The sequence below is a fragment of the Macrobrachium nipponense genome, chromosome 18 (genome assembly GCF_015104395.2).
Source record: "Macrobrachium nipponense isolate FS-2020 chromosome 18, ASM1510439v2, whole genome shotgun sequence".
Lineage (NCBI taxonomy): Eukaryota > Metazoa > Arthropoda > Malacostraca > Decapoda > Palaemonidae > Macrobrachium > Macrobrachium nipponense.
Window position 1 is genome coordinate 49,339,241 of NC_087211.1, and position 12,245 is coordinate 49,351,485.

General features: G+C 34.3%; 1 protein-coding gene across 4 annotated transcripts in view; it reads left to right on the forward strand.

Annotated features, from left to right (window-relative positions):
* LOC135197035 (cytosolic 10-formyltetrahydrofolate dehydrogenase-like) overlaps window positions 1-12,245 on the forward strand; it is a 29,451-nt gene that overhangs the window by 11,866 nt on the left and 5,340 nt on the right. For all 4 annotated transcript variants that reach the window (XM_064223947.1, XM_064223946.1, XM_064223945.1 and 1 more), the window contains 12 exons: window positions 1,553-1,694; window positions 4,105-4,256; window positions 4,433-4,515; window positions 5,048-5,213; window positions 5,431-5,628; window positions 7,038-7,169; window positions 8,716-8,927; window positions 9,264-9,351; window positions 9,509-9,697; window positions 10,684-10,799; window positions 11,202-11,423; window positions 11,991-12,184. In XM_064223947.1, the coding sequence (XP_064080017.1) occupies window positions 1,568-1,694; window positions 4,105-4,256; window positions 4,433-4,515; window positions 5,048-5,213; window positions 5,431-5,628; window positions 7,038-7,169; window positions 8,716-8,927; window positions 9,264-9,351; window positions 9,509-9,697; window positions 10,684-10,799; window positions 11,202-11,423; window positions 11,991-12,184 (1,879 nt within the window). In that variant the 5' untranslated portion in view covers window positions 1,553-1,567. The remainder of the gene's footprint in view (window positions 1-1,552; window positions 1,695-4,104; window positions 4,257-4,432; window positions 4,516-5,047; window positions 5,214-5,430; window positions 5,629-7,037; window positions 7,170-8,715; window positions 8,928-9,263; window positions 9,352-9,508; window positions 9,698-10,683; window positions 10,800-11,201; window positions 11,424-11,990; window positions 12,185-12,245) is intronic.

A 12,245-nucleotide genomic window follows, 5' to 3' on the forward strand; every position in this document is an offset into this window, starting at 1 on the left:
CTATGAAGAATACAAATTTATTAAAAATCTGTCATTTCACCAAAGGTTGCTGAGTAGACTGGTAACTTATTAAATATCCTTTTTTTTATTTCTTTTATAAACGTTCATAAAATTTAAATGAAGCAATAGGTAATAATTGTGCGATGTTTTAAATAGAGGGTTAGCTATAATGAGACCTCTTATCTTTCAAAATTCCTCACAAGTTGTATAATGTTAACAGAAGCTTCAGATATCAGTTCTATATAGATATCTGTTAGAAAACTTGGTTGAGTGCCCCTTAATCAAGATAATGTTCTTGTTATCTCAAGATAGACGGAAGTATTTAATTCTTCATGTTCTTAAAAATAAAGATTAAAAAATTGTCATAGCTTTCATAGTTTACTGTTAGATTCATGATGTGATAATGTATTCTTTAGATGTAAATTTTAACATACAGTATTGCCTTTATTTTCAACATGATAAAAAGTGACAATAATAAGTAAAATTTGAAATGGTTGAGGCTTGCCTCGAGTCATCTGGCAGTTCAGAAAAGTTACTCCCAATCTGCATGCCAATATAAGGGCATATGGTGAAAGAGACTAATCCTGGGCTGGGTGAAGGCAAGTTTAATGTAGGCTACCTGCTATGTAGAGGAATATAATGGTAGTGTATGAGGTTTCTGGAAATGGCTGACTAACGTGGATGTGGTTCTTTCCCCATGCCAATCGTGTTATTATATACACTGATAAATAAACTTTGTGGAAGTGGTAAAGATATTAAAGAATTTAAGAGAATTACACAATCCATCACTTTGCCTTCAATTCTATAAAAAAAAATATTGGGAACCACTAAAATTACTGTCTGTGTGTGGTGTTAACATTGCTCAACAGCAACCCCCCCTTCACCCCCCTCGCCCATCAAATAAAACGAATCGATTTCATACAAGATTAGTTACAATTGCAAAAATGCTTTTCTGGAAAACTGCCAATATTAATCTTGCTGAGAGAGAAAAAGAAATACTATTTCAATTGCTGTGAATATTGTAAACACATTAGCTTGATTGTGAATGAGAATTATGAAAATGTCTCTATATTTCTTTCAGTTTAAAACATTTATGTTTGTTGTGAATGATAGAGAGAAACAATGCTTGTGTTTCTCTGATTTTGACAGGCAGTGAACATGTGATGTTTTTTTTTTTTTTTTTTTTTTTTTTTTTCTCCCATGAAGTACAATCAATCTATTGTGATGCTGTAGGAATAGCTTCCTTCCTAAAATTAAGTTTTATCTATGCACAAATTTAAAGTTGTTTGTCAATATAACTTGGTGGATTCCAATGACAAATTAGTTGAATGCTAATCCACAGTTTGTAGTGTACATTGTTCAGTATTCAATTTATTGACATGATCAATTAATGGCATCTTTGGTATCTTGGACAGTTCTTCTTTTGCTAACTAGAAACAACTTTGTCCCTTTTTCAATAATAATACTGTATAGTGAAAAATTACTTATTCATTAAGTTCACTGTGGCACACTTTTCAGGAAGCTACCCATTTTTTTTTTTTTTTTGTTTCAGAGCCTTTTAGACAGGATGAGGGTAGCCATTATAGGTCAGTCAACCTTTGCAGGCGAAGTTTACAAGCAACTGGTGAAAGATGGCCATAAGGTGGTGGGCGTTTTTACGGTACCAGATCAGGGAAACCGAGAGGATCCATTGGGTGAGTATCCTGTTAATATGAAGGAGTTTATATATTCTGTATCCCACTTATTTTTCCTTTTTGGTAATACATCTGCTGCTTTGGTAAATTCATTTCATGTTAAATACATGGAGCACAGATTTGTCTGCATTACTGTTTGTGTGTGTTTTATGCATTTGTCTATTATTATTTAGTTGGACAGCAGGAATGGGAAAATAAAGTTTATTGCACCAGCAAGAGTGGTAAAATATGCACTCAAGAACAAAAGCAGATGGAAAGTTTTACAATTGGATAACCCTGCTGGGAAAAAAATCAAAGTAATTATACATTCTGTGATTGAAGCGCCAACTTTGGTACACTTGTAGCAAAGGTATTCCTTAAAAATGTACATACCATATGTGGGACTATCATGAATTTTTGTTATGTTACCCATGTCAGTCTTTTTCAACATAGTATCTGCAAGCAGGAACTTTCTAAGTCAGCATTAATTTCAGCAAAGGGTATTTATGATACTTTATTTATGGGATAGATTTATCATAAAATTTCTAGTGAATTTTAATTCCATAATTCAGTTGTCATTGGAAATTCAAGTTGAGTGCTTGAATGCTATGAAATTTGGAATTTTCATAAAGTTGTACTGAGTAATCCAATTAAGATTTTCTCTGTTCAATCACTTTGATTTTGTCTTACAGACTTTAAAAATACAGTATAAGATTTTAGGAGTGATCAGCTTCCTTTAATATTTCTTAATTAGCTAACAATTCCCTCATCAGAACCCATCCTCTCATCCCTCTTTCAGGATGGAGAAGGATGACAGGCTATATAAGAGAATTGCTGCTGGATTTGAAAGTTTCCAAGTGACTTTGTGATATTCCTTATTACATGCTGTGTTTAAGGGTACAGTCATCACTGCCATTTTTATATCCCATTTTTATGGGGTCTTTTGGCATACCTTGTATAAGTAGCAAGCCTTAAACTTTCATCCTTTATTGTATTTACAGTTTTAAAATTTTGTTGGAAGTATTATTTAGCACTCTTGAAATGGTGGAAGGAGGGCAGAGGGAGACATGGCACAAGTTTCTATAGGCTCTTGGCTAGATAAAAGGTTGCCTGAGAAGTTTGTAATGCAGCATATGCATTGGCTGGTTGAGGCTATTTCGTGTCTACGAGACACTCCTGTTGTGTGGAATGTGTAACAAATTGATATTGGTAGCAACATGGCGCACCTTTGTGTAGTGGTTTAGCAAACAGCCAATGATCTTGCTGGGAGAGTAAAGGAGGTTTGATTATTCCCTTCACCAACAAAAGAAGGAAATTGCAGTGCCATGGATAGAATCCTTAGCTGTGGTTGAACTATGTAGTCATGGAGGGCTTACTGCTTTTTCCATTTCAAATTGCTACTAGATGTTCCCCATTAACTTGAGAATACAATCATAGGATATGACCCAACCTATGTGTTCCATTCTTTCCGACTTCCTTTGTACTTGTGTGCATTGTAGTATCAGTCCTGTGTACGTATAATGATCCGATGTGTGACAATAGCGGCTGTGCATGGTTGCCACTTGTGCTTACTGCCATTGAATTTTGTAATGTTGTTGCTGTTGAATTTTATCTGGGCAATTGCAAGTACTGCAAGAGATGTTTCTTGTGCCATGCTAACATGGATTCCTCTAGGGTCATGTTTACCAGGGCATGTAACAGGTTTATCAGACAGTCCACTGGCAGGAGCAGTGGAATTTACTCGAGTGTTCACCAGGTCATCCCTATTCTTTTTGTATGCTTGCATACTAAGAAACTTGGTATGTATTAGCCTCTTCTTTAGCTGAATTAAACTTTGAGCCGTCTAATCCGGCTGGCTCATACCGTAAATAATGGTGCTGTCTCCTCACCCTGGATAGATTCTGTATAAAAGGACATCTCATCATGATTCCTTATCAGAGGCTGATGCTGCTGTCCACTGTCAGTAAGGCCTGTAGGTGGACATTTCTGATGTAATAGAGAACAACTAGCTCTATGGTTTGATTCTTAGCATCAAAAGACTTACATAGTCTATTATGCAGCCTTACAGCATAGAAAATAAACTGATGGAGAGCCGATTGGAATTGCAACATCACAAAAGAATATGGATGTTGATGCTCTGCGAAGCAACACTATGATTCCAAAAGTGCAAAACAAAATGTGATAAAAGTAGTCTATATTGATATATAACCTGTTGTAAATAAATATCCTGGAAGACTACAGACATCCTAACAGGTTAACAATATTCCAACAGTGGCAGAATAAAAGATCTGAAATGTGGCTCATACACAATCTGAAGACAAACTTTACTTTTAATCTTGATTCGTGTTTTTCTTTGTGGTTAGCATTGGGGGTTGCATTGGATTTATAAGTATGATTAAGTTTGCATAATGTTATTTTGTACTTTAAACAGCAACGACGGCTGCTGCTGATGGTGTGAAAGTGTTCAAGTTCAAATCCTGGAGGAAGAAAGGCCAGGCTCTACCAGAAGTTCTTGAGCAGTATCTTTCTGTAGACCCAGAGCTTAATGTTATGCCATTTTGCTCTCAGTTCATTCCAATGGAGGTTAGACCATTCTTTCACATTGTAATAGGAACATATTTTAAAATTATACATACTATTCATAAGTTGAACTTTTTCTTGGTCAAGTTGAGTGTTTAAAAGTTTTTTTTTTTTTTTTGTAGCTGTGATATAATTATGTATGGTGATATTTATGTTTTGTCATTTTTCCTTTTTCACAGGTTATCAACCACCCCAAGAACAAATCTATTTGTTATCATCCTTCTATTCTTCCAAGACATCGTGGTGCTTCCTCCATAAACTGGTAATGATTGTACATGAGAATAATATAGTACAGTACATACTGTACTGTTGTTTACTAAAACTCAGTAACCATAGTTAAATGTACCATTGCTAACTGTGTTAAGGAAAAACCTTTTTGGAAAAGGTGAGAAAATGTTTATACCTGTAGGTTGTATGTTTACTGTAGGTTCATTGTATGTATTTTGAAAGGGGTGCCTGTTATGTGCAAGTATATTGTCCCTATTAAAGTATCGCGTCATTAGTTAACATTTCATTTTAATATAAACCATTGTAGTAATTAACATAAAGGGAAATGCTAGATAACTTCAGTTTTAATTTTTTAAACTGTAATACATTACTTAATGATGTAATGGAGTGTAATAGTACTGTTGTTACATTTTGTAAGTTAATGTATGATGGGAGATATGGTCAGATAAATTTAAACAAATGGTTGTAGTAAACAAATAGAGCAAAAACGAATAGAGAAATGCATGGTTTATTTACATGTAATGCACAGTAATTGACAAAAATAATGGAATCTTGAATGATTTCAGGACTCTTATGTGTGGTGATAAGAAAGGAGGCTTTTCCATATTTTGGGCTGATGATGGCCTTGACACTGGCCCCATCCTCCTGCAGCGTGAAGTGGATGTTGATCCCAATGATACTGTTGACACACTTTACAACAGATTCATGTATCCAGAGGGTATTAAAGCGATGGTGAGGATCTCGATGACCATTGGTTGATTTTGTACAGTTTTTTTCTAGTTAATGTAGAAGTACACACACCTAGTTATTCTAATTTATGCCCTTGCGTTTAGAAACTTCTGCAGTGTATTATTTTTGTAAAGCTCACTAAGTTTTTGTATTATTTTTTTATTGTTTATTTTTTTTTGTAAGAGGTACATTACATAATTTGTTTTTTTATTCCTGTTAGGCTGAAGCAGTAACGATGGTGGCAAATGGCACTGCCCCCAAGGTAACCCAGCCAGCTGAAGGTGCAACGTATGATCCTATGTTGAACAAAAAGGAACTCTGCAAGATTGATTGGAATCAACCAGCCGAGACCCTTCACAACTTCATCCGAGGTTTAGATTCCTCCCCTGGAGCTTGGACTGTCATAGATGGACAAGAGGTAGTGTGATTATGCTTTGGTATAAGAAACAAAACAGTGTGGACATCTTGTTTACTAATTAACCAATATTCAAGGGTGATGAAAATACACATTGTAAAGGCTGTGAAGAATAGAATTTCATTTATATAAACTATATTAATAGGACCATCCCATTTGCTTTTTCTGGCCCCTCCATTTTTAAGTTGTTCTCTTCCTTTAGTTCATATAGTTTTCTTACAGTTAGAAGAATACAGGTGTAATGTTAATTCAAAATAAATAGATAAAAAATTATTTCATATCTTAGTGACATAGAAATATTCCAATTGAATGTGATTAAGATACAAAGCTAAAAATACAGCTGCATGCAGATTTATTATGTATTGTATCACATTACAGTTCTAATAACTCAAAAGAGATATATCTCATGATCCTGTAAAGGTGCGTCCACACAGTCGAGCAATATCCACCGGACAAACATTGTTACCAATTAACAATTGTCTGCCAATCCTTGCCTTGTGAGCAGAGTAAAAACACTGGTATACAACCTCATCTGGTACCACTGTTTGCTGCCAGATCTACTTCCATCGTTTCCCCGCTTATAATGTCATCCTGCTTCGCTTAGGATATGGTAACAATGTGTGTCCGTCGGACATTGTTCGACCGTGTGGACGCACCTTAATATATTATATTATAGTTGCTATATTATGCACCAATTTCTGTGGAATTGATAAACTCCTCAGAATTATATGCCTAATTATACCTTTGTGAAAACCTAGACATAGATCTTTTAAAGGCCACTTAATAGGCATTACCTTACATGGTCACAAGTGTTTTAATGGCATGGAATTGCCACATTTTTAAAACTTCATAACAAAATAACTTTCTAGGAGTCCTCATCTTTTGGTGAAATATGGTTCACATGGTTTGCACAAAATTTTCATCTTAGTATTTAGTCTATACATTTGTTCTGTAAGTGTTTTTAATCCAGTATATCAAGCCAATGCTGTGATGCTGAATGAAGTGTACATCATGAAATCTTACCTAGTAATATTGTAAAATGATTATGGAAACTAACTTCAGTGTACCAACTTAAGTTCATTCATGTTCAGCTTACTATAAACAATATTAAGGTTTTTTAATAGTATAACTTTTGGGGGAATGATACAATAGAGTAGAAATGTGATTCAGTGGTCTTGTTAAACTTAACATTATTTTGTAAAGATTAGCTTGGTGCTATGGAAATCCAAAGTGAAATTACATTTGAAGTCGTATTAGTACTATTAAAACATGAAACAAAAGAGAGAGATTTAAGACACACATTAGGTGGTATTTGCAGTTAACAACTAGTATGGTTGATATTTTTTCTTGTAGTCAGCCAAAGAGATTTAGTAAACATACGTTCTTGTGAAACTTATTTCTTTTTATTTCAGGTAAAATTATTTGGTTCAAAGCTGTATACTGGCAGTGCTGTAGAAGGCAGAGAAGTGGCAATAGAAGGTCTTGGAACAGCTGGTGTTATTCACAAAGATGGTTTGCTTCTAACTGGCAGTGATGGCAAAAAGGTAAGAACATATTTGTTAGCAGCCAGTTTATTTACTTTTGACATTTAAATACTACTAATATTTTTTTGCAGCACACTTCAGCTTTGTCAAAGGATAAATAGTGGTTAAATTGGAATGTGTCTCATGTACATTTTTGCATCTTTTGATCCCTTCTTTTCATAAAAGGCATCTGACATTAAATTATAAAAAAATTATGGTACTGTATGTACGTCATTTATGTTTTCAGTTTAATAAATCTAGTACTCCCAGAAAGCTGGCTAATGAATATATATTTTAAAGCAAGTCAATTAATAGGTAGATGATAGATTGGGCCTAAACACTTAAGGAGGCCGCCTATCTCGCCTGTTAAAGCAGTTTTTTTCCTTGACGCTGTTTCGTAGTGGTGTCCCACTTCTTACTAATCTTCATTTTCTCAGATAGAAGTCTTATATTTTACCCTTAAAATGTTTTGTTATTTCAGTTTTAATTTTAATCTGCAGTTTTATTGTGAACTTTGAATTTGATGTGCTTTGGTCTGTGTTATTAAAGTATCAATGTTTTCTTAGTTACCTTCTCCATCAGCTTCCTCGCCCAGAAATAGATTTTTCCTACGTCAAAATCCCTTTTCTAGCACAGTATTTCATTTTGTCATTTTGCTATTCTAGTCTTCAGAAGTGTTGATTTAGTTGTGTTGGAGGTTTCTTGTTGGTGTACCAACAATGACTCGATTTACTTTGGGTACAGTTTGTTTGTACATAAGTCTCTTTGCCCAACAATTAGTCTTCACCCACAGTATACTCTGTGAAGATAAATATTGAAATATAGATTCCTGCACACTTATGCATAAAGGGAAGCGAAGCAGCTACCATGACAAAATCAAATAAGCTGTTCCTTTCAGTGATATTGTTCTATTTTGCAACATTGTGATCATCTTTAGTATTTATAAATAAATGAGCTCCACTGCATTACCATCAGCATGTTGCATGTGATTGTCCAGTTTTAAACTGACAATGAATATAAAATCTTGGAAACAGAGCCATTGAACTTGATCAGAATCAACATTTTTATAGTTTTGGCAATGTTAACTCAATGGAGGGGTAAACTTGAATAGTAGTAATATATTAATTTGTAGTACATATTGATCATCACAGTGTAGTCTCCAAAATGTCTTTGTTGCTTTCCTCACACTGTGTATGATTAGCTACCGATCCCTTATTTTTTCTATTTTTAACTGAGAATGTAAACAAGTAAAAGTACTGCAGTATGTTTGTGCATTAGCAAATGTACTTTTGGATTGGGCAGTTATAGTGATTTTAACCTTGACTGATATTCCCTTTTATTCTCAAAGTGGGATATGTCTAAATTGGTTTTTTGTTATGCAGGATAATGTAAATGTGGGAACAGAGGAGTTTTATCATGTGGGATAATGTAAATTTGAGAACAGCATAATTATTTTTAGACTTGATAGTGTAAGTGATAATACATATGATTTGAAGAGCATCAGGGTTTTTTTCATGCATTGCTTGATACTTGTGTGTATTTAATAATATATGAGAATTCTTTGCAGGTGAATGTTGCTCGCATGAGTGTTGATGGAAAAATGATGAACGCAGCTAAATATGGCGCTGCTGCAGAGGCTACTGAAGCTGTAGAATTGACAGCAGAAGAGCAAGGAATTTCTGACAAATTGAAAAACACTTGGAAAGCAATTCTTAACATTGAAATCAGTGATGATACAGACTTTTTCAAATCTGGTGCTGGCTCAATGGATGTAGTGAGGTCAGTAGAAATTTTCTGGCTTAATGAAAGTTCATAAACAGTATGCCATGAGAGTTCTTGAAGAAAAGTTTAAAAACAAGTTGGGAGGTTTTATAGGTTTTAGTTTGGCTTTTGGTTATACAGTAATATACTTTAAGGCTATTAGTGCTACTCTTCAAAATAGAGTGTGCTACTCTTCAAAATAGAGATTTAATCAATAAAATTATTTGTAGTGCTATTATGTGTTATAGCATTTAGTTGTGTGTACTGTAATGCACTATATTTTTCTGTAACATGTCTATTTTCACAGATGCATTATCATGCACCTGTTAAATTACAGTACTACTTTATTTACAGGCTTGTTGAAGAGGTTAAGGAAATTGCTGGAGTATCATTAGAAAATGAAGATGTTTACATGGCTACTACATTTGCTGAATTTATCCAGGTATGATTTTTGGTGAAGGATATTATTTTACTCTTTTTTTTCTATATAAAAATATAATGAAGAAAGAGAAAGCAAAGAAAATTTGAAACTTTTTAAGAATTGTAATGTTTTTGCACCCTTGTTTCATATAGTATTACATTAAAATTCTTTTCTGCAGGTTGTTGTTTTGAAATTGCGTGGTGGGGATACCAAGCCAGTCTTTGAATACGATGCCATCAAGATGCACGTGAACAACATGGACATTGAGTATCCACACCAGTTGTTCATCAATGGTCAGTTTGTTAATGCTACTGGTGGTAAGGTTTTGAAAAGCATCAACCCAGCAACTGAGGAACTTATCTGTGATGTAAGTGGTGTTCAGTTAATTTTGATTTCTGTGTGTACAAGGATTCTGTCAGTTATAATGTGTAATTCTGTATGGTGCATAAGAGAGATGAATTGTAATAGAATTAGAGTATAAAATTTGGGCCAAATGCCAAGTACTGGACCTATAAGGTCATTCAGTGCGGAAAATAATGTTGAAAAATTTGCGAAAGAGGGTGAAAAGTAAGATGGAAGAAAGAGAACATAAACAGAGGCATATTAAAGGAATAAATGGCATAGCAATGGGCCAAAAGGACGCTACAAAGAATCTGAAGTAATGCCTACAGTGCATTGCCTCTCATGCCAACATTGTTTGAGAATAAGGATGTTCTCTAAAGTTAGCTGCTTCCCTGGCTAATTCTGTTCATGTTGCTCAGGATGTCTGTTTTTGCTTACATATCTAACAATTCCACTTCTTATAATTCCATTTTATTACCCCCATGTCACAGAAGTACGTATATTATAGGGACATGGGAAAGAAATCTTCATAGTGATGAAAAAATTCAGTTTTGTGTGGGCCCACTATGCATTAATACAGCATCTCCTTAACTTAGTGGACTTTGTATTTTAGTTATGCTATTGTGATTATTTTAGATTAACTTAAACTCCCACAAGTGCAACGCTGTGTTGGACAGATCAGTGGTATTGTGAATGTTGTGGTAGATTTTATGAGTATGTTTAGTAAAGGCTTTTGAATTTTTTTTTATTGTTTTAATATTTCATTAATTTATGAAACTGTAGAATTCCAAAAATGCTAATGATGACAATGCATTCAGATATAGATCCTAGCATTCCAGATATGTGGAAAAAATATTTACTTCAGAACTTGAAAATTCTCCTTTTTTCTATGACAGTGAAATTGTTTAAAGTTAATTATCTTAGGATGAAAGGCAACCTATTAAAAAGGCTAAAATACCCATAAAGTTATGTATTGTCATTACAGTTTCTTTTACTTTTTTTTTAATACAGGTTCAGTGTGCAAGTAAGGATGATGTGAACACAGCAGTTGCTGCAGCTAAGAAAGCCTTCTATGAGGGCCCATGGGGTAGCATGAATGCCAGAGACAGGGGAACGCTTCTTTTTAGGTAAATTAAAGTCCTTTAAATAAAAACTTGGGAAGTAAAGTATATATTCCTCATTTTTTCTGAATATTGCTCACAGTAATGATTACATATTAGGATTAATAGGTTCGCAGGAACAAATGTAAATTTGAAGTCCTTTTCTCACTATGCTGTTCCTCCCAGCCCCTTATGAGTTGAGATTTTGACTGTTGGTCAGGTTAAACTATTTTTTTTTTTAATTGACTTCTCTGTCTGATGGTGTAGTTATTTTTTCATTTGTTTTTAGAAGCGGAAGGTCCGTTAAAGATTTCAGAAGAAGTGCGGTTTTGCTTAACTTTTAATAATGTGTACCTGCTGATGAACATGCTTCATAGCACATTCATTATGTATATACTAGTTCTAAGCATTCTAAAATTATTATTTTAGACTGGCTGACCTCATGGATGAACATAAGGAAGAGTTGGCAACCATTGAAAGTATTGACTCTGGTGCTGTGTACACATTAGCTCTGAAAACTCATGTAGGCATGAGCATTGACACTTGGCGCTACTTTGCTGGGTGGTGTGACAAGATCCATGGTACTACCATTCCCATCAATAATGCCCGACCAAATCACAATCTTTCCATTACGAAGAGAGAACCAATTGGGTGAGTTACTGTTACCATGTTGTGATCTTTATTTTTATTTTTGTAGAATTTAATTAATCAGTTATGGAAAACTTGTGGTAACCCTCTCGAGCACAGAACAACAAATTTGTTGATAAGCATAAGTAACCAGCTGTGTTAGCAGAAGGTAACTTCAAGTGATTATTGGAACAAGAAATATGAAATGATTTTGCACAAGAATTAACAGTTTTAATAAGCATAATCAGACTAATACAATACTTTTAGAAAGTAAGGTTATTAAGTCCTCCAGGTCCATAAGACAAGAATGTTACGTTTCAACAACCACCCCGAGAATAGATTTTTCCTACGTCAAAACCCCTTTGTTAGGCTCTGAGGTCTGGTTAAACTAATCTATTGTCTATCCTATCGACAGAGTATGTAAGCTTGAACGAGGAATTTTTATGAATGTGGAAAGCATATATGTAGTGAATGAAATATATATTCTGTAAGCATGGCTAGACTACTTGCTTTACTTATAATGCAACATATTTATGGTAATGACCAGTTTTCTGCATACATTAATTGGCTTCAAACTTTACTTATTTTCAGTGTGTGTGGTTTAGTAACTCCCTGGAATTACCCCCTGATGATGTTGTCATGGAAGATGGCAGCTTGTCTTGCTGCTGGTAACACTGTAGTCATTAAGCCTGCTCAAGTATCCCCACTTACAGCCTTGAAATTTGCAGAACTTACAGTAAAGGCTGGCATTCCTCCTGGTGTCATTAATGTACTTCCTGGAACAGGTAAAGGAAGATTTTACATGAAATTTTCATAGTTTTCTGTAGGATTTTTTTTTTTTTTTTT